Source organism: Labrus bergylta, chromosome 1, assembly GCF_963930695.1.
Source record: "Labrus bergylta chromosome 1, fLabBer1.1, whole genome shotgun sequence".
Classification (NCBI taxonomy): Eukaryota; Metazoa; Chordata; class Actinopteri; order Labriformes; family Labridae; genus Labrus; species Labrus bergylta.
In genome coordinates, this window is record NC_089195.1 from 25,678,547 (window position 1) to 25,703,325 (window position 24,779).

General features: G+C 39.5%; 2 protein-coding genes across 3 annotated transcripts in view; one reads left to right on the forward strand and one right to left on the reverse strand.

Annotated features, from left to right (window-relative positions):
• fbxo41 (F-box protein 41) overlaps window positions 1-961 on the forward strand; it is a 50,809-nt gene extending 49,848 nt beyond the window's left edge. For both annotated transcript variants that reach the window (XM_065957686.1, XM_029280157.2), the window contains exon 14: window positions 1-961. This exon is cut by the window's left edge and continues 3,054 nt beyond it. The gene's annotated coding sequence lies outside the window, so the exon portion shown is untranslated.
• A 3,683-nt stretch (window positions 962-4,644) lies between these two features.
• Window positions 4,645-22,860, reverse strand: smox (spermine oxidase). Its single transcript, XM_020648432.3, has 7 exons — window positions 22,714-22,860; window positions 14,687-14,921; window positions 12,956-13,182; window positions 11,320-11,493; window positions 7,997-8,741; window positions 6,138-6,298; window positions 4,645-5,204 (listed from the first exon to the last, which is right to left on the reverse strand). The coding sequence occupies exons 2-7, from the start codon at window positions 14,892-14,894 to the stop codon at window positions 5,052-5,054; spliced, it is 1,668 nt and encodes a 555-aa protein (XP_020504088.1). The 5' UTR covers window positions 14,895-14,921; window positions 22,714-22,860; the 3' UTR covers window positions 4,645-5,051.
• Window positions 22,861-24,779: the final 1,919 nt, after the last annotated feature.

The following is a 24,779-nucleotide window of genomic DNA, read 5'->3' on the forward strand; positions in this document are numbered from 1 at the left end:
TGCACTAGTGAGAAAAAAAAAAGATATTTCAGATGTTTATTATAAGAGTGTTGTTTTTAATGTTCAGCTCTTTCTCAGTATTTGACAAAATATGATGCACTTTTTTCCTAAACACTTTTATCAGCCCGTCTGTCCGTCAGCTGGGGGGGCCTGGCAGAGTTTTGTGTATAATACCCACACATGTTCGGTTTCATGGTAAAAGAAGATTTTTCCGAAACACATGTGAACTTTAGTGACTGAACAGACGTGCGGTTGGCCTCTTTTCTCGTTTATCATCTGTCAAATCTCATCGGTCATGAAGTTAGAGAATGATCAAGCCACATTCAAGTGCTTTTTATGTTCATTACCAAATGACCTTATGCTCCCATTTGTATCTGCCTTTGTTTTTCTCTTGTCTTAATACTGTAGATTCATACCAACAGTACATTTGCTTTATTGTGAAAATGGACCTGCTGAAGATGTCGCAGAGCCTCTGAAGCTGCAGACAAGAGATGCCAAGTACGCCAGAGTCCTTCCTGGTTTACGTCTCCATCCTCTGCCTCTCTGGATATAAAGCAGAATCATTTATTTAATTACATCCAGAAACTGAAGCATCATTTATGAATCAGGGCGCTTCCTGATTCCTGTATTCTTTTGTTTTATGTCTTAAATTTCTCCTCCTCTTTTGCAGTTAAAGCCACGTGTCATACTGTGCATTTAAAAAAAAAAAAAGTGTCGGCGTGTCCATGTACCTCTCTGTACATAATTTATGTATGAATGATTGTACTCTGCCCATCCATCTGAATAGTATTTTACACATTACCTCAACACTTATCTGGGCAATTAAGTGTGCAGTCTGTCTTTGTACTTTTTCATTTTTTTTGACTGCCATTGACCGGTGAACGCCAATTGATCCATGAACATCATCCATGTTACTACGACAAAATGAATTCTGTTGCTGAATAAAACTTTCCCAAAAGATGCTCAGCTTACTGTGGTCACTGCAATATATGAGAATGTTATAGGCCCACAACCCGTTTTTAAAAAAAGTCTTAAATTGTATTTCCATGTAGGCTACTCTCCCAACATGTTTTAAAAGTATTTAAAAAGAAGTGTAGGCTATATGAGTTTATATTATCATAAGTTCTCAAGAAAGCCCTTAATATTGACAGTTTATGGGAAAGTTAAATAATAGCCTAAGTTGGATGCACACAAATAGAATTAACATAACACTAGCTTATTTGGAGAAGCTAAAACAGAATAATAAGTAGCCTATCTGGCAGATAAGCCTGACAAACCACAAAAGGGATAATTTTAGCATGTTACAGCCTCCTTTTAAACAATTTTACTTTTACATCGGCATGTTTAGGCCTACTCCCTTTTTCCATGACACTTAGAAAAGCACAGGCAAAACAAATTAAGCTAGCTGGGCTTGTAGGGAGCCAGCAAAAACTCCTCAGATTAGCTCAGCCGGATATTTTTATTGTTTAAATGTTTTCAATTAGCCCACGCGTGAGCTTTTTCCTGCTTTGAAAAGCTATCGCCTAATGTCTGCTGTGGAAAAGGTCTTCATCTTTTCAAGCCTTTCATCAACCACAGAGGGCGGCTGTCCAAAAAGCTCTGATATTCAACACTTTAAATGTCCTTTAGCTGAAAGGCTAAAGGAGAAAATATTCTGAAATAAATGTATCAGATAAGAAAGATCTACTAAAAGGTCTTTATAGTGTTGGATGCTTTAGTAAGATTTAACATTAGACAACTGAAACATGTGACTGGCTTCCTTTGGCTTGTTCATAGACTGTAGTCTATGGGCTTGTTATGTCGGTCTGCCCCCTAGTGGACCCAACCGATAAATACAGCTTCATCAATACATTGATAAATGGAGAAAAAAATTAAAAACATTAATTTGGGCTCGTCATAAAAGGTTTTTACGTATACTTTACATTTAAATGTAATGTAAACTTAGTGAATATTCAAATCATTTGGTTGGTTTTACAGTCAGACTGGTTTGAGCTTGTGTTTGATTAGAGGGCGGCTTTAAAAAAAACAAAACTGAAAAGGAAAACTAGACTAATAGGAAGCAGGGCTGAAAGAGCCTATTGTAAGTGCAGTGAAGCAAAACACCGAGCCGACAAGGTGACACAATGTTGACCTGCTGTCTGTGGGCTGTTGGTGTGGCTTGGCAGCATGTTCAGGAACTGTGCATAAATTATGTTAAAGGGGAGAAGGAGCTGAGCTGTGTGTGCAAAGTCACAAGGCCCACAGAGCTAAAATGTAAGCCTTCAGCTGCTCAATAACCTCCTCTAATGTGTAATGGAGTAACCAGCAGCACATTGTTTGTGAAATAATAAACTGAATGTTTAGATCAGGGGTCTCCAACCTTTTTTTCATCTGAGAGCTACTTTCAAAAAATGAAAGTGGCCAAGAGCTACTTGCATCAAATCGCTTGCATTTATTTACATAGCTCAGCTGAATTAAGCTGCTGTTTGTACATGAGTGAAATTGCAATAAGCCAATGCTTATCAATAATCTTAAATTCACATCAATGTCCAATAAAACATTAGTACTTCATACTTGTTTTTATGGGCCAAATACATGAATAGTGGGAAGAGGTGCATTTACCGTTGTCAGATTTTTATTTTTATTTTTAACACAGTCGGTCAAACTATAGGTGAGCTACTGAAAACCTGCCAGCTACCAATAGCTCCCGAGCTACCTGCTGGAGACCCCTGCTTTAGATTAATATTAATAAACACATGTGTTGTGTAGTAGTCAAGGTGTTGAAAACTGATATTAAGAAAAACAATTAGCAGCGTTTTGGTTTAATATGGAGGTAATACGATTTGTATTGAGAAACTAATAGAAAACGTTCTTTGCTAATTATTAGTCAATGTGCTTATCTAACTAGTCAACTAGATACAATGAATAATTTCAAAGTTGCTAGTGAAAAAAAACCAACAAATTTAATCTATTTTTTAAATAATTAAAAAATCTTAAAAGGTTAGAGGTCATAAAACGTCTTTTGAAACTCTGTCATGGACTTCATATGAACTGTGGGATATGGCATTCAGGGCCACCTGAGAGAACATGAAGTCCTGATTTTACAAGAGGCATAAATGTTCCCTCAGTGTCAGGGTTAGGTAATAATCTGCCTGTTTCACCCAAACAGTTAAACAACAAACAGCTCGACCTTAGCTGAATGGTTAAGGCCTCTGGAGCCTCTTGTCTTCAGAGGGTTCCCCAGCTTGACCGGGCCAGAGTTACTCTCTCTGTCTGAACCAGGAGGAGGAGGAGGTGGAGGAGGAGGAGGTGGAGGAGGAGGTGGAGGCTATCCTCAGAAAACACGTCTTACTTTTAAAGTTTGTATAAATCATCACAATGCAGGGGTTTAAATAGGTATGATAAAATACAGGATCGGAGTGGATTTTTAACAAGAAGGAGGAGCTTATTTAAACTTGTTGAAAAGGAGAATAATACATTAAGGTTTGCTGTTTTAGAATTAAAATTATAAGATATCACTGCAACTATATACTGACAGAAAATGTTACACAATGTGTGACAGTTCATTTACAGAATGCAAAAGGTTTGTCCTACAGTTAACGTCTTCTCTTTGCCTTCTTTGGTTCTTTTAATACCAAAATATAAATTCAAAGTTTTTCTAGGTGTGAGCAGACTTTTGATGTCCTTTTATTCAGAAATCAATCCAGGTGTGCACAAACGCACAAACCCGAGGACACGTCTAATCAGGCTGGTAAAAGTAAAAGTCGTAACAAGGTTTCTGTAGGTGAAAGATCATTACCGGTTGAGATCCCTGCACCCGAGGCCGCGTGGCCCATCGGTGCTGGCAGCGGATCGTCACTCCACTCTCCCTTTAAGTGAACCTTGAGTGAGTAAAGGACCTTTCTTTCCAAAAAAAAACCAAACAAAAAAAAAAAACTGTCCCTTTATCAGAGGCTGAGATACATCCACTGTTCTGGCACTGTCTGTAAATGTCTGGCTTGTAAAATCTTTGGAAAACTTGTTGTTCTCACACTAAAACGTTGCTCTTTCTGTTCCTTCTCACCATCTGATGCTCCTTGATATTTATATTTGGCAACAAGTTAATATCCAGAGAAAGTTTCACTGCTGTGTCCTTGGCACTGAATCGTTTCAGTGCCACAGCTCCTTAGTGTTACAGCTCCTTAGTGCTGGTTACAAACCTTATCTTTCTCTGTCCCTGTTTCCTTATAAGACAAACACAGGTCCTTGACCTTAATGTACTTTTTAAAGCAGGACAAATGAAAAGCTTCCTGCAGCTCCAGCAGATAAAAGGCATTGCAGCATTTTAAAACTTTTTAATTTGTTGCTAATTAAACCTTTCCCATTGACTTCTTTTCAGCCTGATCGTGGAGTCACCTAAACGAGGATTATAACTTTGATTCTACAGAAATGAGGAGTGGGTTGAGGACTGTTGTACACCATCTGTCACTTTGGCACAGCACAGTGTCTCTCAAACTTTGTATCTTCTCTTCACTTACTGTCTGCCTTCCTCTTCTAGACTTCAAACCGCTTAAAAAAAACGATGAAAGCATGGAAACAGTTTCTGTCGTTAAACTTTCCTGGAAAACATCCAGGAAGACAAAAGTGAATCCAGAGTGACTAATTATAAAGACTAGCCCATTCTAGTTAGAGCATGATATAACTTTTTATTTTGTTCAAACTTTATCACTTTTTATTTAGTATTTTCATTAATTTGAAATGACATGATGAACAAAAGGCACTTACAAAAAAACAAGTTAAATTACAGATGCTGCTGTTATAAACATTAAATTACTGATTTAAAAAAACATGACAGAATGATAACGACGAGAAATGACAGCACCATTGGCAACTTTCTTAAACAGTACATCTCAAATAAAATTAAAATAAAATTTAGCATGGTTTAAATCTACAATAGGATAGAAACAATACACATGTGTTATCAAGTGTAATAATGCCCAAGCTGTGCTTCTAAGTATAACTTAATCATCAAGATAAAAAGTGTCAAACTCAACAGTTTTTGTTTTTTTCACTAGTCAGAGGTTCGGTTTATTTTACAGATTAGGCTTTGTGGTGTCTGCTCTGTGTAAGTCCTGGTACATCTCTGTCAGACGAGTGGCCTCTCTCTGTCCTGACAGCAAAGCACCATGGGTAGTGGAATAGTATTTTCTGTGGGTGGCCTCTCCGGCGAACAGGACCTGAAGAGGCTGAGGGAGGAAGACAGGGAAAATGAGCAGAGATGAAAAGGTGTAAAAAAAAAAAGTAATCTTGACATATTTATGTCTCTGATTTCTGATTTCCTTGTTAGCACTGTGCATTTAAAGGCTACAGTAACCCAAGGCTGAAGGTTTCAGTCTGACACCTCTGAAGGACTTCAGTGTTGGGGTCATGTCATTCCTCCAGCAGTGTCAAGTGACCACACGAACCCACCCCTCCCTTACCAGCTTCACCCTGAACGCCTCAGGTTTCATGGTCTAGACTTTCAGCCAAGACTAAGCTCTCACAACCCCCCTCCCACACACACACACACACACACACCAGCTGTATTTGCTCTGTGTGCTGTCATGTAACTTGGTCGTGATGCCGCATTAGCCAGATGCTCTCAGAGTGGACAGGGATTGTAAACAACCAAAAGTACAGTACAGCTGCGAAGGAAGTTACAGCTCACAATTTCTACAGAACTGAGAGCGCTGTAACTCATTTTAGATAAATAACACTTCATAGCGAGGATATGGAACTGCACATTCATCTGAAAGTCTCAAAGAAGAACAATGCCATTGGACTGAATAAATGGAGGAAACAGATTATTTTCATCTGGTAATCTTCCATTCATGGATTCAGAATATCTGTTTACACAAGCAGAGACTCTGTTAGTCATTAAAAACGCAAATAAAAAGTAATTTAAATAAAAACAAATGAACATACTGTTTAATTGAGCATGCCTGAAAGTCAACAGCGATTTTTAAACTTTCAAAAATCCGACAAAAAATGCTAAAAATATAACATTCTGCAGATCTTTCAGCCATTTACTGAACATGGGGGGTGGAATAACAAAAAAAAGTCTACCAACATCATCTTGTGTATCGCTACTGAGTTGGATTATATGGTAGATATTTAGTATTTTGATGCGCTTGTCTTACCGGGGCCTTGGTGCTGTTGGCGTAAGGCAGCGGCATGGCCAGCCTCTCACAGTCGCCCCCACTGGAGCCCACCCTGGTGAATGAGTAGGAGCCTCGGATGAACGGGTTACTGCCCCACGAGGAGCGTAGGATGCGCCAGGGCTTCGGAATGTCGGGGTTTCCTATGGACAGATGGAGGGACAGAGACGCAGCGTCAGCGCAGATGGAAAAAACAGAGAAACTTAATTACAATCATGCAGAGTTTGTGATCCAGTGAATTACTGAATCAGACCAGTTCAAATTACTTTGTAGAGGGGTATTATTAAACTGGGGTTTCCAATCTGCCAACAGCAATCAACTGGTGACCCTCTGTAAGGCTCCAGTGAGTCTATATGTAATTAAGCAACAGCTGAGGGGATAAACCGCTCTGACCTAAATGAGCAAAGCGTATGTTTGTGTGTGTGGTTTCTCAGTCTACATCTATAGGACGTCCACTGACCTCATCATGAAGTGACAGTCACTGTTTCTGTACTCACACTGTGACCCATTTTTGAGGCAATCACTTTACCAAGTAATAATCTGAGCCTTTTCTATCCGCTCGCTCCTAATCTGCGGCCAAACGCCGTCATATTTTACAGACCTCCTATTTTACAATGTATGCTGCTGCAATATATATATTTGTATTCAGGTTCAAATTCAAATCCTCCTCCCAGGTAACTTCTAATATCAACACTGAGAAAATAGAGAAACACATAGAAAATATATCACTCACATCATTTGAATGTTTGAGTCACAGTTGAAGACCTCTGCACCTTGTTATCTAACACATTATTAACGCTCAGTGTTTTGTTGTGCTGCCACGAAAAAAAACGAAAAAAAAACTATTGACGTCACAGCTGAAGCTTATGTCATTTCCTTGTATGAAACGCAATGACCCAACGTCAGTTTGTGTGAGCACACAGCACACAGGGTCAGCCTTACAAGACTACTGTGTTGGTTGAAGATTACAGACTCTAAAACAAAGGGTCTCTATAGTTGATGAGGAAGGAAATCTAGTTAATGATTAACTGATGACATTTTATAACCAGACACGTTCTGGCATTTTATCAGAGAAGCTCCATTTGCAGCAGGACATGATACAAAAGAAACATATATTCTATGTAATATATTAGAATTTATTACTGTAAATATTATTTCTTATTTTTACCTCATTTTATTTGATCTATTTTACCTTATTTTGGTTGTACTGCACCGCGGGACGGAGACAAACGCAATTTCGATTCCACTGTATGTCTGGCATATTTTGAAATTGACAATAAAGTTGACTTTGACTTCGATATTTCAACTACAGCACAAAGTTTTCTTGCCCTTCAAAGTACTTTTGATTGTAGATAAGGCTCTATATTTAATTATGGGACTGACTGGTGTATAAAAGGGTGCTTCAGCCTGACTTTATTGAAATATTGAGCCCTGCAGCGAAAGTTTGGTGGTTAGAATTTGGATCCACTTGTCTGGGGTCGAAAATAATTTTGTTGGCGAGCTTTGTACGGTTTTATTTTATGATATTTCATGATTCACAGCTGAGTTTCTCAGCTGATTGGCCTACAATCTTTGCACAGATTATATTTAGTGGATTGATTTAGACCCTGAAAAAGTGCTTGTGCTCAGCGTTGTTTTAGGAATGTAGAACATCCAGAACCACAGAGATAAAAATAATAAGAGTTTGTGTACTCGCCCCAAAAGATCTAAGACAGACAAATGACACATTACCTTCTAGGATAAGAAACGATCATTGCAGGACAACATGCTATCCTGGAAAGACGTGGAATTGGAATGTATAATGGATAACTTTTACCCACAATGCAGCTCTGTGTCCTCACCTGTAAAGCGCCTGAGCAGCTCAGTGCAGGTCTCAGCCACAGTTTCGTCATCGCATCGCTCCATGTGCAGCGCTTCCTGCCCACAGATCCAGCCACTCAGCATGTGGCCGTAGCGCTCTGGCGGGTAGAGGACGTCGAAACTGCAGATCTTCTTGTACCACAGCTCTTCTGGGTAGACCAGCTGTTCTAGCTGAGCCTCGTCCTCCCACACAAACTGGATACTGTTGCACTCAGGGCTCCAGAAAGGCTCCTCGTACTCTAAGAAGATCTTATCGGTGGTGCTGATGCCCAGCTTATTGATGGCGAGCACTTTGTCCTCGGGCAGAGAGGGCGAGAACATGATGTCGTGGTTCTGCTTCAGGACTCCCAGAGAGGCCGTGACGATCACGTGGTCTGCTGCGATCCACTCCTCATCCTCGCACTCCACGTAGATGGGGCGACCCAGGATCAGAGGGTCATCTAGCGGTTGGCAGCCATGGTGGTTTTCGTTATGGTTGTTGTCTGCGTTGTTGTTGCTGGGCTTGGCAATCACCTCCTGGTGCTGGGCGGAGTAATTCCAGTGGATACGGCGGACTGGTTTGCTAAGGCAGGTGGTGCAGGACAGGATGTCCTGGGCCAGGAGCTCCACGATCTTCATGAAACCTTCAGGAATGACGTAATGCGCCCCGGGGATCTCCGTCCACTCGCCAAACTCGCTCAGTGACACCTCGTCCATACTGGGAGAGCTGCTTTCACAGCTCTCCACCTGAAACAAGAAATCAACACAGAATCAGCCATGATTCCACCTGCACAACCAGCTGCTTCATGAACTGGCTGTTTGACCCAAAGACAACTTCTGGATGACTTTTACCAACACACTCCTAGAATCTTGTAAACAAACTGGGGACACGTGTTTATTTAGTGGAAACCTTAACCTACTGATGGTTTGTTATTCAAAAGTGAAAAATATGCTACCACTTCTTCATTTTATACTAAGACAGTATGGTGGAGGTTACCTGGTGCATTTCACAACATGTTCTGTTCCTGTGTTTGTGTTCCTGTGTTTGTGTGTGGGCAGGAGTGTACAGAGGAGCTCTCGAAGGGATATAGCACAGATATAGAAACACATGAATGCATTTTAAACAATACTGACATTCCTTCCAGATAAACAAACAAACTTCAAAGTGAAGAATAGAATTGCAGAAAAGCTTCAATAAGTGGGCTCCAAGCACCTTTAATACTGCAACCAGTGACCAACAGATTTCAAGCCTCGATAAGTTGGAAATGTCACTCAGCCAGTTTAATTCTGTTACTAAGGAGGTTCAGTCACACGCTAGTTTTGTCATCATTAAACTTTCAGTATCATATTTGCTCACTCAATGATCCACCATGTGTAGAAAAGGGTGTGTGTAAAGTTATGTGAGATTTTTCAACTCCTGCCCAAACTTGAAAAAAGGCCTGCTTCAGTTTAAAATGATGCACGGGACAACTCACTGTTTTTTTTATTTTCAATCCACTTAATCTTGTTTTGTTCAACAGATAACAGTCCACTTTGTTTCAGGGGACAAAAGAGTTTTTTAGGTTGATAGCCTTCAAAGAAAGAAAAGGAAATATACACAATATCATTACCTTCAAATTAAATACACAAACTCTTCAAATTAAGACTTCGAATAAAGGATTATATTTTTTAATCAAACATTGACAGTACCTTATATTAATGAACATTACATTTAGTGTCTGCAGCATTTAACTCAACACGTGCATTCTAATTCTAACAAGGTCAATCCAATCTCAGCCTTTAATAAATCTAATGAATTAAACAGTATAGGCTGACAGGTGTGCGTTAATACATAACTACATAAACAGCATTCCAAACTCAAACATCAAACTTGAATCAAAATGAATGGGTCCATCTCATATCAGCAGCGTCATTTTGGTGACGTTTTGAGGTTTGGAATTGACTCCTCCTCCTTGTTTGTGTGTTTGCCGAGATGCAGAGAATCTGTGCAGATGCTGTGTGTTTGTTAATTAGCTGCTGTTTCTGAGTGCTGCTTTGTGGCTCTTCCTTGAGCCACAATCACAGTGGCACCACAGCCTTCTGGATCCCTGCTGGGGTTGCAGCCTCCTCTTTCCTTTCTCCTTAATGTAAGTTTTTCCCCAGTAGAATTTGTTTTCCTTACTTTTAACAAAACAAGTTGTATGTTCAGGAAACAGCCAAATATGTCTCCAGGAAGTTTCATCATGATTGATTAAAAGGCGAGATTGAGTTATGAGCAAATATGTGATAGGCCGTGCCCATTTTCATCACCCAATATGACACTAGAGATTTTGATTGACTCACCTTCAGAGCATGTACACCACTTTTGGTGAAATCTGCCTACCTGATTTTGGGGTACACATTTAAGGTATTTTGGCACCTCTATGGGTCAGGCTCAAAATGCTTTGGTAGGCCCATTTCTAGACACGCCCTGAACATTTGTACCACAATGTATGACGATTGGACGAATTGTTCATGAGTTACGGCCATTGCTCAGAAAGGCTTTGCCTCTGTCGAAGTTTATTGGTCATAATCTTGAAAACTTCACAATATATATCAACAACCTTCATAAAATATCTAATTAGCTTCATCCGATGAGCATCCACAGCTAATTTGGAACCGATTGGACCTACGGTTTAGGAGCAAGACAAAAATGTGATGTTCATAAAATTCCAAATAGCAGAAGATCCATCATGACGGACATTGATGGTCTCAGAGGCTTTTAGTAGAGCTGAATGAGCTGGACCTGTGTGTCAAAAAAGACTTGTGTTGTGAGTGGTGTGGCCTTTAAAAAAATCGAGTTTGGTTTCTTTAATTACAGCGCCACCATATGGCTGATTGGCTTCATATATCTTTTTTTATATATCTTTTGTATTTAAATGTGTTTCATCTCACAGGAATTTGAGCTGCAGCAAGACAAATAATAATGAATAAATAAAAAAAACACAATAGGGTTCTACCCCTTCTGGGCTTGAACTCTTACAAAAACATGTGGAATGTCAAACTGTGACTCAATCACTTTTTTATGATGCTTCTTTTGAAAAAGGCTTGCTGGTGCACAAATCAAAAGGTTTTTACGGTACACATTTTTGACTGTATTTTTCAGAGGATTTCCCAGATACGCGTCTGGCCAAAACCCCAGCAACAAATGGGTCAACATAGTGCGGTTGTTAGGCGTCCTCCTATTCAAAAATGAAACGTGTTTTGTGTGAGAAAACATATAGAGAAAGCCAAAAGGAGCTAACACAATCGCTCAGTGTCAGTGAGTCACAGGTAGACATTGGCACACAGACACGCAGACACACACCTTGAGGTACTGTTGAAGCATGGACAGTTTGACTTTCTTGGTGCTCTCGGAGTCATCAGGATCCAACATGATCCTCTTGCGCACCACGTCCCGTGTAAAGACGCCGACGCTGTTCTGACTCTCAGCACAAACGGGCTTCCCGTTCTGGAAGAACTCCTGAGTCAGCTCGTACACCTAAATCAGGGTAAAGTCCAGAGACGGAGGAAGTAGAATGAGGAAGGATTTAAAGAAAGCAGATGAAGTTGAAAGAGAGAAGAAGAAGAAACCAGTTGAGTTTAGTTGAGTTCAGGGCTGATCAGGTCAGCACTTGAACACTTCAGGATTTAGGCTACAAGACTACAGATGATACAAATCACATGTGTTAATATGTAGTCTGTATATTTAAATTTAACAAATTCACAAATACAAAACAATGGAGGTATGAAAACAAGAAACTAAGATAGTCTTATTTTTGCAATCTTATTATTATCCTGAGTATGGAGAGAGCAAGAGAAGGCAACACTGGGCTAGAGGCAGAAGCAGACAATAATTATGGACATCAGGTTATCTGTCAACTTTCACTCCTTCAACTGGAAAGAAGACAACAAAGGTTAGAGCCAAGAGTATCATGACCCATCTTTCTATGATGCTTAACATGCAGATAATCCACACGTGTCGCATGGCATCACAGAGAGCGATCAAGCTGAGGTGACCCCTGAGCATGGCCTGTTTTTTGTATTACCAACTATTGAAAAATGTCCCCTGCAGGATTTAATGTCAGGTTTAAAAAAAGAAAAATAAAGCCCACATTGAGATATTGAACTTATTCAACACGCAAAGAAAGCATCATGGAACGGTCCTATAGCTGAAAGAAAACAGGAGGAAAGTGGACTAAATGGCTGTTAATGATGGCTGTAAAAAGATGCTAAATGTCGCAAAGGCAAAAAATATTTCCAGTCCTCAGGATGCTGAAAGTACCACCATGTCTGTAGAGGTGTGAAATTCCATTAAGACGATTTATCACCAGGACATGGCATGGAATGGGTTATTGTGAACCCTGAGGTCACACAGAAAACCCAGACGTACAAGAGTTAATGAAAACAAAATGCCTTCTGCGTGTTCTATACCTTCTCTCTGTAAACGCTTTTGCAGACATGACCTACTTACACTATGATGCTCTCTAACAGGGGCTGCTACAGAGCACAGAGCAGGAAAGCTGGACTTAAATATTTCCTTTCCTTGGTAAATTCCGCATGCTGTGGAGGATTTTTTTTTTTTGGTATGATGTTAGCAGTGGCCTGGTGCATGTCCTTTCAGTTCCCCATTTTATCTCCCTGCTAAGTAGCTCAAAGGTCATTCAAATCACACGACAACATTTAGATTTTCACAGACTATTTTCTTTATTTAAGCTGCACGGCGCTCAACATTTTCCCCATCTATGGAATGTTTTGGATTACCACTAGAATTTAAAGCATGTTTTTGTTCTGATCTCAGCAGTATTTGGAGCATTCATTGTGTTCAGGGCGTCACAACTGGTCATTGGTGCATAATTTACATATACATACTGTGGTGTTATTCAGAGAGCAGTACGAGTGTGTTCTTCTTGCACGCTTACATTCATTTCTGCATGTTAAAGTACACTCATGCGTCCCCTCACCTCGTTGTACAGGTCACTGAACTCCTCCACCAGGTCCTTGGGGATCCGCTTCCCCGCGTTGGTCTGGTAATGAGCCACACCATTTTTTGTGTACAGGCTGATGCGTCCCTCGCTCCTCTCCCCATCCGTGGTGTGCTCCAGCAGCCCGTTTTCCTCTGCCAGGTGGTACACTGGGTTCCCATTGGCGCCATGAATCCAAGTGGCTCCAAGCTCCAAAGTTGCTGTTCCTGGAAATAAAAAAACAGAAGAGGAAAAGCAACACAGATCAGTGAGAGCATGACTCGCCTGCAAACCTGCATGGCTTTGAATGAAACAGAATTTAAACTGCTTCTTAAAGGCATATTCACATTGGGGTCTAGATTATTGGATGGCTTAAAATGGGGCCATCTCAATTGACGTACTGCACTTGTAGAAGCCAACTGGGATACCATCAATGTAATATGATGGCATCACACTGTATGTTTCTACTGGTTTATATAAGAAAAATGGGCCGATGCGGAAACTGGAACATACAGTATGCTTCATGAAACATAATGTCTTCGCACATAAAAATGCATTTACATAACAGGCAGATATATATATATATATATATATATATATATATATATGTGCTGACCTCGAGGTGGGTTTCTACAGTATGTGACCTCTTTTATGAGCATTCAGTATGAGCGCCACAGGCAGATGCTGTTCCCTTCTTCTATATTCCAACCAAATATAATTTGTCATGATGGAAATTAGAGGCAGGCAACTTTCCCTGGCATAATTTGTGGAAAATTATACCAGCTTCATTCAAGCATATCAAGTAAGAAGCACTGTTATGTTTTTTTTTTTTGTGTTTTTTTAAAGTGGACGTGTATGTGATAAGAGTGTTTACTCTGGTTATTAAGGCTAACAAAGCTGATTGCACTGTTACACCACAGGCTGATTAGATAGAGTAAATATGAACGTTATTTAATGATCACAGAAGAAGAAGAAGAACACTCAAAAGCCCTCACAATAACCTCTCACTTATTTCGAAGTATATCAGAGTTTTAAAATCTGGTGTGAGTTACGACCGTACATGTCCGGGCTGGTTTGCTAGAGCTACAAGGTAAAGCAACTGTAGCAGCAAAGAAGGCTTCAGGAAATGTCAAAGAATTGGGAGGATTGGCATTGGGAAGAGGAGCAAAGAGAATCCTTGTCATCTCTGGCGGTCTCCTAACAACCTCCCTCTGCCATTTTTCAAGACAAGCTTGCCTGTTTTAGCTTGTTGATGTCTGTGTTCAAGTGCAAAGAGCGCAAGGTCAGAGCAGCGTACAGGTAGGCGTGTAGGTAAGCCCTCTAATCGTTTCTAGTATTCTTTTAGCTTTCACAGAGGTATCAAAGTGCTGTTTAATCAGGATGTGCTGGCTAATTGTTTTGACATGTGATCTGCAATAATGCTGTTAGTTCCAGTGGTTGCCAGTTGGATATGGGATGGTTAAAGATGCAGATCCATAAAACTGTTTATTCTTGCCTATGTTTACAAAAAAATAAAAAGGCAAAAGAGAGATCATTTACAGTGCAGTTGATCTACAAAGAATGGGTCTTTGTAATGCATTCACATACTGTTGTATTCAACCAAAAAGATCTGTTGCACTCATTGTCAGCAGGTGACTGTAATTACGATTGGGTGTTATCGTTTATGACATTGTAAAAAGGGGATAGTTTAACCTTGATTGCCAAAAACTAATCAGTCAGCCTGCCCCTCACCGTGCTGAACACTCTGAACTCTCCCTCCGATGTGGTCTGACGCCTCTAGGACTGTGACATCCGTGAAGCCGTTTTTCAGTAGGACTCTAGTTGCAGCAAGGCCGGCCAAGCCAGCACCGATCACTACTATTCGAGGCTGCCGATGAGTGCGTAGGCCGCTACTAAGAGGATCATCAGTGCTGTCTGAGGAAATTTCACAACTTTGCATGCCGTCCAAGCTCTTCTTCAATGGAGTCTGCGGACAAAAGACAGAGAGAGAGAGGATGGCGTCATTATAACACTGAGCAGGTGACAGACACTTACACAGAAGAAGATATCAGCGAGCAAGAGACAGAAAAGCCAACACAGTTTAGGACTTTTATTATATTGTGTGTTATATAATGCATAACATTACTTGGGGAAAACAAAACGTACTGTGAAATAGATTTTGCGTGACTGTAAACATAGCTAGTCAGGTGGGTCATACAGGGTTGCATACCAGTTAGCAATATGTTCCCGCCTATGTACTCCTGTATCATGTCTCCGTTGGGTATTTTCAGCTACTGATCACTGATCTCTCTGTCGATGCAGTTGTTGGCATATGCAGTCAAGATTTAAAGATAATCTAAATCTCCAATCTCAATTAAAAAAATAAAATAAAATAAAAATAAATAGAAATATGTTCGGAAGCCGTGTGGGAACCCTTATTCCAAAAAGAAATATTTGCAAACCACAAGAGCCAACCTGTTAAAGCATGATGAAACAAATACAAACATGTTTTTAGAACACACATGTCATGATAGGATCCAACATTTGAGTACAAAAAAACCCCAACATATCCTGTGCAAACAAAGGCTGTACCATACAGGCACAAGAAAATGGGTCATGCAAACAAACTCATTATCCTTTGCACACAATAGGTATGCACCTTCAAAAAAATGACCAAAACTATGATAAAAAAAGGGACTTCTATCAGAGATCATTTGGCCTCTTTAGCGCTACAGTATGATGTCTTGTGGGTGTAATTCATTGCTGTCTACGCACACCTCTTTCATAGAAGATAGGTGTAATTTAAAGGCATCCTCTTCATTATAACATATTGCTATATTTCTAACAGACTAATTAATACAGAGTTTTTTTTTTTCTTCTTGGAATGATTACATTATCCAGCCTGTAATCACTTTATATCGATCATATGACCAAACAAGAAGTCCTGACACAACCCTGGACAAAGTAAAAAACTAAATGAAATGATTTCATTGAGCTCTAGTAACTGCTCAAGGACACAAACATTTAGAGTGATGAGCACAAAAGCCACCTTGTTTTTTTTTCCCTGTTCAGAAGGCTGCTTGTTGTGAATGTATGGACAGCTGCATGTGAGAATAACACAGTGGGAGACTTTTCTGAGAACATTTCATACAAAGTACCAACAGTTAGAGGCAGCACTCTGAGGATGTCTACTGTTAAAACCGTAATATAAACTTGTCTGCTTTGTTTCAGTACTGACAATGAGAAAAAATGTCAAGTCCTCTAAGGTAAGATGATAACATCCCGTTGTTACACAGCACATACACACACGTACAGTAGAGTACATGGTTTGTTACCACAGCATCAGTGGATGCAGTGCATTTGGTACAGTGTAGAAAATAAGCATCGTTTCCCTCTCAGGTTGAGGGAACAAACCCCGAGAGAATTCACACAACAAACTCATATTTGTGCTACACATGAGCCCTGCTGAATTCAAATGACATGAGGTCATTCATCCTTCTCTGAGGGCAGCAATTACATAAACACCAAACACAGTTCACAGTGACAAAGGACTTGTTTTGAACCTGGCCTCCTCTTTGACCTCTCAGAAACTGTTTTTCTAAGCATGTTGTCAATTCCGACAGTTCAGCTGGACGACTCACATGATCAATAAGGGCTGACAAAGAGGATCAGAGAGGAAACCACCAGATAGCACTGCAAGAATAGATGTGAGAGAGGAACATATGGTGGGGTGAGAACTCAACAGATCAGGGATTTCTGTAATTCTCTATAACTTCCTGATTCAAAGTCCAGCACAGTCTTGGTTTAACCCTGACCTCCAACACACATGTGGGTCAGGATTTATGTTCTTTTTATAAACTGTTTATTGTGATTTTGGACTCTCTTTCTCATCAATGAGCCTGACTGGTTTGAGGTAAAGTTTTTTTGGGTTGATTTCATGTGCATAACTGATTGAACTTTTTTTTTTTATTCATGATTTTCATCAAAAGATGTTATCCATTCAAAGTTTGAAAATTGATTTTTCCGTATAACATCCAGAAAAACGCTAGGCACTTCATGTTCCCGACACTTTAAGACTAAACCACAGTTACACTGAAATACATCCTTGTCTGTTAGTACCCAATAAAGCCATGGTTCAGTTTCAGTTCTGTTTCTGAAAATAGTTTTCATAGAAAACAAAGAAACATTAATCATCACTTGGACTAACAGAAGCTGACCTGGAACGATGACGCAACATGAACATGAATGGGCCCGTTCAAAGGCCTCAAAGAAAAGTAAAAGGTGATATTAGTTCAACTTTTAATTTCGTAACAATCAAACTACGGTAGCAGATTCACCTCAAATGAAAGACTTTATATGGATTACTTGATGTCACACATACCTCCGACAAATGGCCCTTGTGTGACTTCATGTGGTACATGTTATTGAATTTTTGATTCTGATTTGAGGTTTAAGTGTTTGCTTCCATGTGCAGTTAGATAGAGAATAGATGTATTTAATTGTGCTTTCTCTTTAGTGTTTTCAGTACTCTCTGCACTATGACTGCTGCTCTTTTATCCTCCACTGCTGGTAGAGAGGAGGGTCACAGAGGACGCTGCTTTGTGGCCCACAACACAACATGACAACATGAGGATGCAGTGAAACGTTTGTTGTTCGCAGCAGTGTTTTATTCTATTGGTGAGTTTTTTTCCTTGTAGCTGTCAACACACTGCACAGTGAGCAAATGATATAAGAGTTAGTGTTTGTTTGTTTACATAAAGGCCTGATGAAGTCCACAGCACTTGTAAACATGTTTTTTTTTAACATCTTTAATGGAGCACAACAGCAGAAGGAAGCCGACATGTTTTGGTTCTTGGTTTTTCAGAGAGATTTTATGGGTGTTCACCCTTTTTTCAATAAAAACAGCTTGTGACTAACAACTTTCTGCAAAAGTAAAGATGTAACGATTCACTCACGATTTATTTTACAAAATGAGACTGGAGACAATTTATGATTGAAAAAGATTCCTTCTGGGGCTGCATATCCACTTGTCAGTGTGGTTTCTCTCAATAAGGAGAGGTGATTGGAGCTTCTCGTTGTGGTGTCGATTAAATGCTGCATCATGTTGGTTGTGCTGTTTGTTCAGTTCCCTGTCTTCTTGCAATATTTGCAGTTTTTGTCTTGTCTGTTATCTTCTCACCTCATTCATTTTCTGTCTTTGGGGAAGTAAAAATGCTTCCACACCTCCGATATAAAAAGACAGTGGTGCGTCCTAAATTTCAAGATCTTGCTCTACAGCTGCCAACCGCCTCTGCTCTACAGCTGCTGATGCTCACTATATTATTGCGATTCATTTTTCAGAGTACCGATGTGACACCTTTGAATCAATTTATCCCGTTTTTTACGATTAATCTTTAAATCCCCATGCAAGAGTATTGTATTTTTACATGAATGAGAATATCATTATACACATAAACGTGTTTATACTGGTAGCAGGTTGTGTGTAAATTCAAAGGTTGAAGCGGCCCAGATGCCTTTAGACTGTATGTCATTTATTATTCTAGGTAAATATTGGTTTTATAACCTGAAGGTAATCAAATCACATCAGAGGAAAGGCAATGTGTGAAGTCAAAACACAGCATACATCTGTAACCAAACAATTACATAGTTATTACATACATAGTTAAATAGGTAATATTAGATACAAAGGAAGGAAGCGTCAAAGTGTTTCCTGCCAGGAAATGGATGACGTCATCTGTCCGTGGTCAGGGGATGAACAGTCACTACTGGAATTGCATCCACTTCTGAACACAAAGAACAAACATCTCAAATTCCCAATGGAATATGACAAAAAGGAGATAAACTTCCTGGACATAACCATCAAGAAAGATCACAACAAAATCCACACAGACATCAACAAGAAACCCAAAACTCTTTATTGGGAACAGACAGTTTCCGACTGCCCCCATTAAAAAAAAAACTGTCCTCCGATAGGTCAATTTCACAGAAGAAGACGCATCTGTAGTTCTGAAGAATCGTTCAATGAACAGAGCACACAACTTAAAGAAAGACTTAGGAACCATGGGTATACAGAGACTGCCATTCAAAACACTCGGGAAAAAAAAACTGTCTCAACTAAACTACCGTCTCAATCCATAAAAAAAACAACTGAGAACACCACACACTGTATCCTCCACTACTCAGCATAAGCACACAAATTTGGCAACATCATCAAAAAGCACTGGCACATTTTAAATGCTGATCCAACATTGAATGATACTTGCAGATCACAACCAAAGGTAATCCACAAACGAGCCTTTAATATAATAGTAACATAGGTGACATGATAGTTCATTCAGCTCTGGCACCAAAAAGACCCGACAGCTTCCTGAATAACCTTCAACATAACCTGCAACTCCTGTATGCAGTGCAACTTCACAACTAAAAACACACACTTTAATCATCTGCAGAGCGGCAAATCGATTCAAATCAAAAGGTAAAATAACATGCTCACTGACCAGTGTGACCTACATGTTGAGATGCCCCTGCGAGCTGTCATACGTGGGCAAGACCAACAGAGCGCTGAACACCGTCAATACGCGCAGGTGACACTCACAGCCATGTCGCAAGACACTTTAATGAACTGAACCATCCTGTTGCCTCTCTTTGCTTAACGGGCAATGAACCTGTCCTCCCACAAAGAAGAAAAGGTGACACAGGAAGACGTCTCCTACAACGAGAACTTTTTGGGATTTACCAATTTAAAACAAATCTCCTCACGGACTGAAGAAGATTTTTCTATTAAGCCTTTCATGTCACTTAAAATATGTCCAGTTGAGATACAACAACACATGGAATGAGGGCATATATTTGACTGACTTTTCCATAGGCCATGTTTTTTTCTTCTGGTTGAATTACCCATTCTATTTGGTAGTCTTTCTCGGCTCCAATTAAGTATAGCTTATGAATTCATTTGTTTATTGTGAGTCCTAATATTTTGTTGTTGTCAACACTCAGGTGCTTCTTAGGGCGTCACAAGGGGCCCCTTGCTATGTAATATATTGTGCTTACTTGTCTATATTTTCTGTATATATTTGTTGTACATACTTAGATGTCTTCTAATATCCACATTTTGATTAATTCCAGGTTCCTGGTGCAAGACAAGGTTGCCCTATTTTTATGTCCACGTCCATGGGTGGGACTACTTGATTATACTAAATAACTCCTGAACCTGTTTCTTGTTCAGCACCTTAGCCAGGTCAGGCTCGAAACATTGTGTTCCTTAAGTGCACAAAGCAAATAAATAATTATATATTTGGGAGTGTTGCGAGTCTTTGCTTGCATCATCCTGCCAGGAGAGCCTGCAGCTATTGGTTTGACTTGGATGCTTCTACTTCAACACCTAAGATTGTTATCGCATTTTGCAAACAGGACACATCTCTGATGTTGAATGTATATTGGGCTTATTTATTCCTACAAATGGCTAAACCATTTATGTGCAGTTCAACAAACTTAGCAGGCACTGTTGGTGACAAGGTCTGAATTGTTACAGACCCCTTTTTATTTTGTTCATGTGGTGTTTTTAGGGCGTGAAAAATCAATACACGAATGATCTTTGGAAAACAGATTCAGAGAAAGGGATCAAAACCCCAGCGACGCGGGGACAATCTAAAGACTCGCTGTACTGTGTTCTTCATACTGCACGCCATGCTGGAGACCTCGTTAGACTGCAGTATATCCCTTACTGTCCTTCGATGCCCCCTATACTCTACTTACAGAAAAAGGATTAAGAAGTTGTTCAACTGTCGTTTAAAAAGGTCAAATCAGTCCAGTCAATAGTCACTTACCTGTAATGCAGAAAACAACCCTTAAACATAATGTCTCTGCACCCTCTCTTCAGACGAGTATGATGGAGACTGAGTTCAAGATTAACTTACAGTAGATCTGGAATTTTTGAAATATAAAATAAAATCTAATTTCAAAAAATGTCTTGATTCCTTAAATGGGAAGCAAACTTGTTGGATAGACAGCGATCGATCACTTCACACTCCGGCCTCACTGACAGATTGTGCATCCCTCCCTACTCGCTTTTTTTTAATTCCACTGCTGGTTAATACACTTGCCACATGCCATCGCTCCACGCTTTACACCAACACCACAGATTATTGTGTGGGCTGGCCTTGGGTAGATGGGTGGCTCAGGGTGGGGTTGAGAGAGAAAAGGGAGTGAGGGAGGGGGCTACCACTGACCTAGAAATGGCAATCTACAGTTCAGTGCATCCGATGGTGGCCTTTTTAAAAGCAGGCATGGGCCTTTCTTTTGATTGCCGTATCTGAGCCCCGGCCTTTTGACTTCACTGCTTGCCCAGCTGTGTCCACACACACACACATCTGCATTTCCTTGATCAGTCTCAAGTGAGTATTAGCATGCCTCCTAACATCACCACATAAAGAAAAGAGAAATTGTTGTGTGGTTGGGGGGGGGGGGGGGCCTTGTGCCAAAGGCCAGACATTCCACACTCCAGCCGAGATTTTCCCAAGCTGGGATATTGGGAGTGGACGTGCCACACACAAACACAGACACGCGCACACACGGCTGCTGAGCTACTGTACACCACTCAATGTTCTCCAAGTGTAGATAAAGAGGAGAGTGCCCTGACACAATTGCAATCTTACAAAAGATACACACAAGTTACAACAGAGAAGAATCAATATCAGTACGCAATGGAAAATCAGATAATAAACAGTAAATAATGAAGATAAATACAAGAATCAAAATGTTTTTTTAAATCCCTGTGGGTGGGTACCACTTCTCATCTTTTGTAAACTTTATTCATGAGAGCTAAGAACTTGCTTCCTCGTGCCTATGAGATCTGCAATGAGCGAGTTTGGAGCAACTTTTGGGTTGTATGGCTGTCGGATGAACAAACTGTAGCTACCCGACCAACTCTTTTGTAGTCCTGCAGGATTGATATATTAAAACCCTTATTAATAACTCAAGTGACAACGCATTAGAAAAGTCAAAATCCATTGCCAGAGTAAGGGTAAACATCAGTTAAGCACCTAAACTGACCTTTTCTGAATTAGTATAACAGATATTTAACGCATTGTGATGTACAAGCCATATAAGATTACACAAGCTTACTTCAAATTGGGGTCAAAGGGAGACTATATGAGAATAATCAGACTGAAGATGATAATAACACATAGAACCTTATCTACTCTCTGTGTCCAAAGTATTGTGCTGACTGACTGATAGACTGAGCTGTCTAGGAAGAGCTGCTGCCACGTATAAACTGAGATGCCAAAGTGGCAGCAGTTTCAAACAACCTCACTGACTTACTAATCGTACTGTACGAGACACGAGCAGGCCATCTACATTTTCCAAGTGGGAAAATTCATTAAAAAATAAGAAAACAAATCCACTCTGTTCTTGTCAGAGCAGCTTGTCCCGTCAAAAAAAACACACACTCACACACACAGGCACACACAGCGACCTACGATACATCAGTGTAACTAACATTTGATCTAATCTGCAGGCGGTGTGTTTTCAAAGGTTGTTTTCGAGCAACACTTTCTCCTATTAACACACACATCTGACATTTACGTAGAAACCATCGCCAACAGCCCTGACAACTACAGTAAATACGCTGTTCTCGCAGTATTTTTCAGTGAAACCTACTGACAGAGGTTGTTATTCTGGTCCTCATTTAAATCACTGAATACACCATCAACGCGTCACTGTTGAATAAGCTTGTACTTCTGTTAAATAGCGTGTTAGCAGTTATAGCGGCTGGTTACCTGACTCTCTTGGTCTTCAGCTTTAAATCCTTAGTGTGCTCCGCTTTCTTTGTGCCGTTTTTCCCTCAGACCGGCTCCGCTTTGTATTTATGCCTGGAAACCAGAAGCAGCCAGTTTCTCCCGTGGCCGCTGCCTCCTCATTAATTAAATATGAGCAGAGATGACGACAAAGACCGGCCCCCCCTGACTGAGTCAGCCTGCTGTCACAGAGCCGTGCACAAACACACACGCACATAATCCTGTGTGTTTTATTATACGTGTGTTTCACATTTATACATTTATGTGATAGACACGTGCACACATGTGCACATGCTAGTGGTGGGAATGGATTTTTACATGTGCTTAGGTCTTGTATACGGAAGAGGATTAGGGCCACACATTTTAAAAATAATAATAATAATAATTCTGAGTTTAAAGTCAGAACTCTGAGAATAAAGTCAGAATTCTGGGTTTAAAGTCAGAATTTTGAGTTTAAAGTCAGAATTCTGAGTTAAAAGTCAGAATTCTGAGTTAAAACTCAAAATTCTGACTTTATTCTCAGAATTCTGACTTTTAACTCAGAATTCTGACTTTCAACTCAGAATTCTGAGAATAAAGTCAGAATTTTGAGTTTTAACTCAGAATTCTGACTTTTAACTCAGAATTCTGACTTTAAACTCAGAATTCTGAGAATAAAGTCAGAATTCTGAGTTTAAAGTCAGAATTCTGAGAATAAAGTCAGAATTCTGAGAATAAAGTCAGAATTTTGAGTTTAAAGTCAGAATTCTGAGTTTAAAGTCAGAATTCTGAGAATAAAGTCAGAAAGAATTTTGAGTTTAAAGTCAGAATTTTGAGTTTAAAGTCAGAATTCTGAGAATAAAGTCAGAATTCTGAGTTTAAAGTCAGAATTCTGAGAATAAAGTCAGAATTCTGAGAATAAAGTCAGAATTCTGAGTTTAAAGTCAGAATTCTGAGAATAAAGTCAGAATTCTGAGAATAAAGTCAGAATTTTGAGTTTAAAGTCAGAATTCTGAGTTTAAAGTCAGAATTCTGAGAATAAAGTCAGAATTTTGAGTTTAAAGTCAGAATTCTGAGTTTAAAGTCAGAATTCTGAGAATAAAGTCAGAAAGAATTTTGAGTTTAAAGTCAGAATTTTGAGTTTAAAGTCAGAATTCTGAGAATAAAGTCAGAATTCTGAGTTTAAAGTCAGAATTCTGAGAATAAAGTCAGAATTCTGAGAATAAAGTCAGAATTCTGAGTTTAAAGTCAGAATTCTGAGAATAAAGTCAGAATTCTGAGAATAAAGTCAGAATTTTGAGTTTAAAGTCAGAATTCTGAGTTTAAAGTCAGAATTCTGAGAATAAAGTCAGAAAGAATTTTGAGTTTAAAGTCAGAATTCTGAGTTTAAAGTCAGAATTCTGAGAATAAAGTCAGAATTCTGAGAATAAAGTCAGAAAGAATTTTGAGTTTAAAGTCAGAATTTTGAGTTTAAAGTCAGAATTCTGAGTTTAAAGTCAGAATTCTGAGAATAAAGTCAGAAAGAATTTTGAGTTTAAAGTCAGGATTCTGAGAATAAAGTCAGAATTCTGTGAATAAAGTCACAACTCTATTTTATTTTTTTTATGTGTGGCCCTAATCCTCTTCCGTACTTGTACCATATATAAAAACAATTAAAAGTTACTTGCACTTGAGTATTTTCCATTTATACCACTGACTTTCTATCACACGGCGGTCAGTTTCCTGTGATGCTAATGTTAATATTGTCATAACATCAAACTTGTCTGTTCCAGGTGCAATTTTAATAACTTGTAGTGAATCCAAAAATATCATAATCTCAGGTATAATCAGCAAATAAGATAATGTAAACTGATAATCATGAAGGTCTATTTTATTTCAAAGCAAAGAAACGATGACTCATTAGTCAGCCAACCTCTTAGCTAACTAGCAAGCCAGTGGTTAGCTAACAGTAATTTGATTGGGATTGTTTGAATGCTAACATTAGCTGCTTTGATTAAGATGTTTATGCAACATAAGTAAACCTCTTATTCAGCTGCTATTGATCTGTGATTAAAATGTATCTTTAGGAT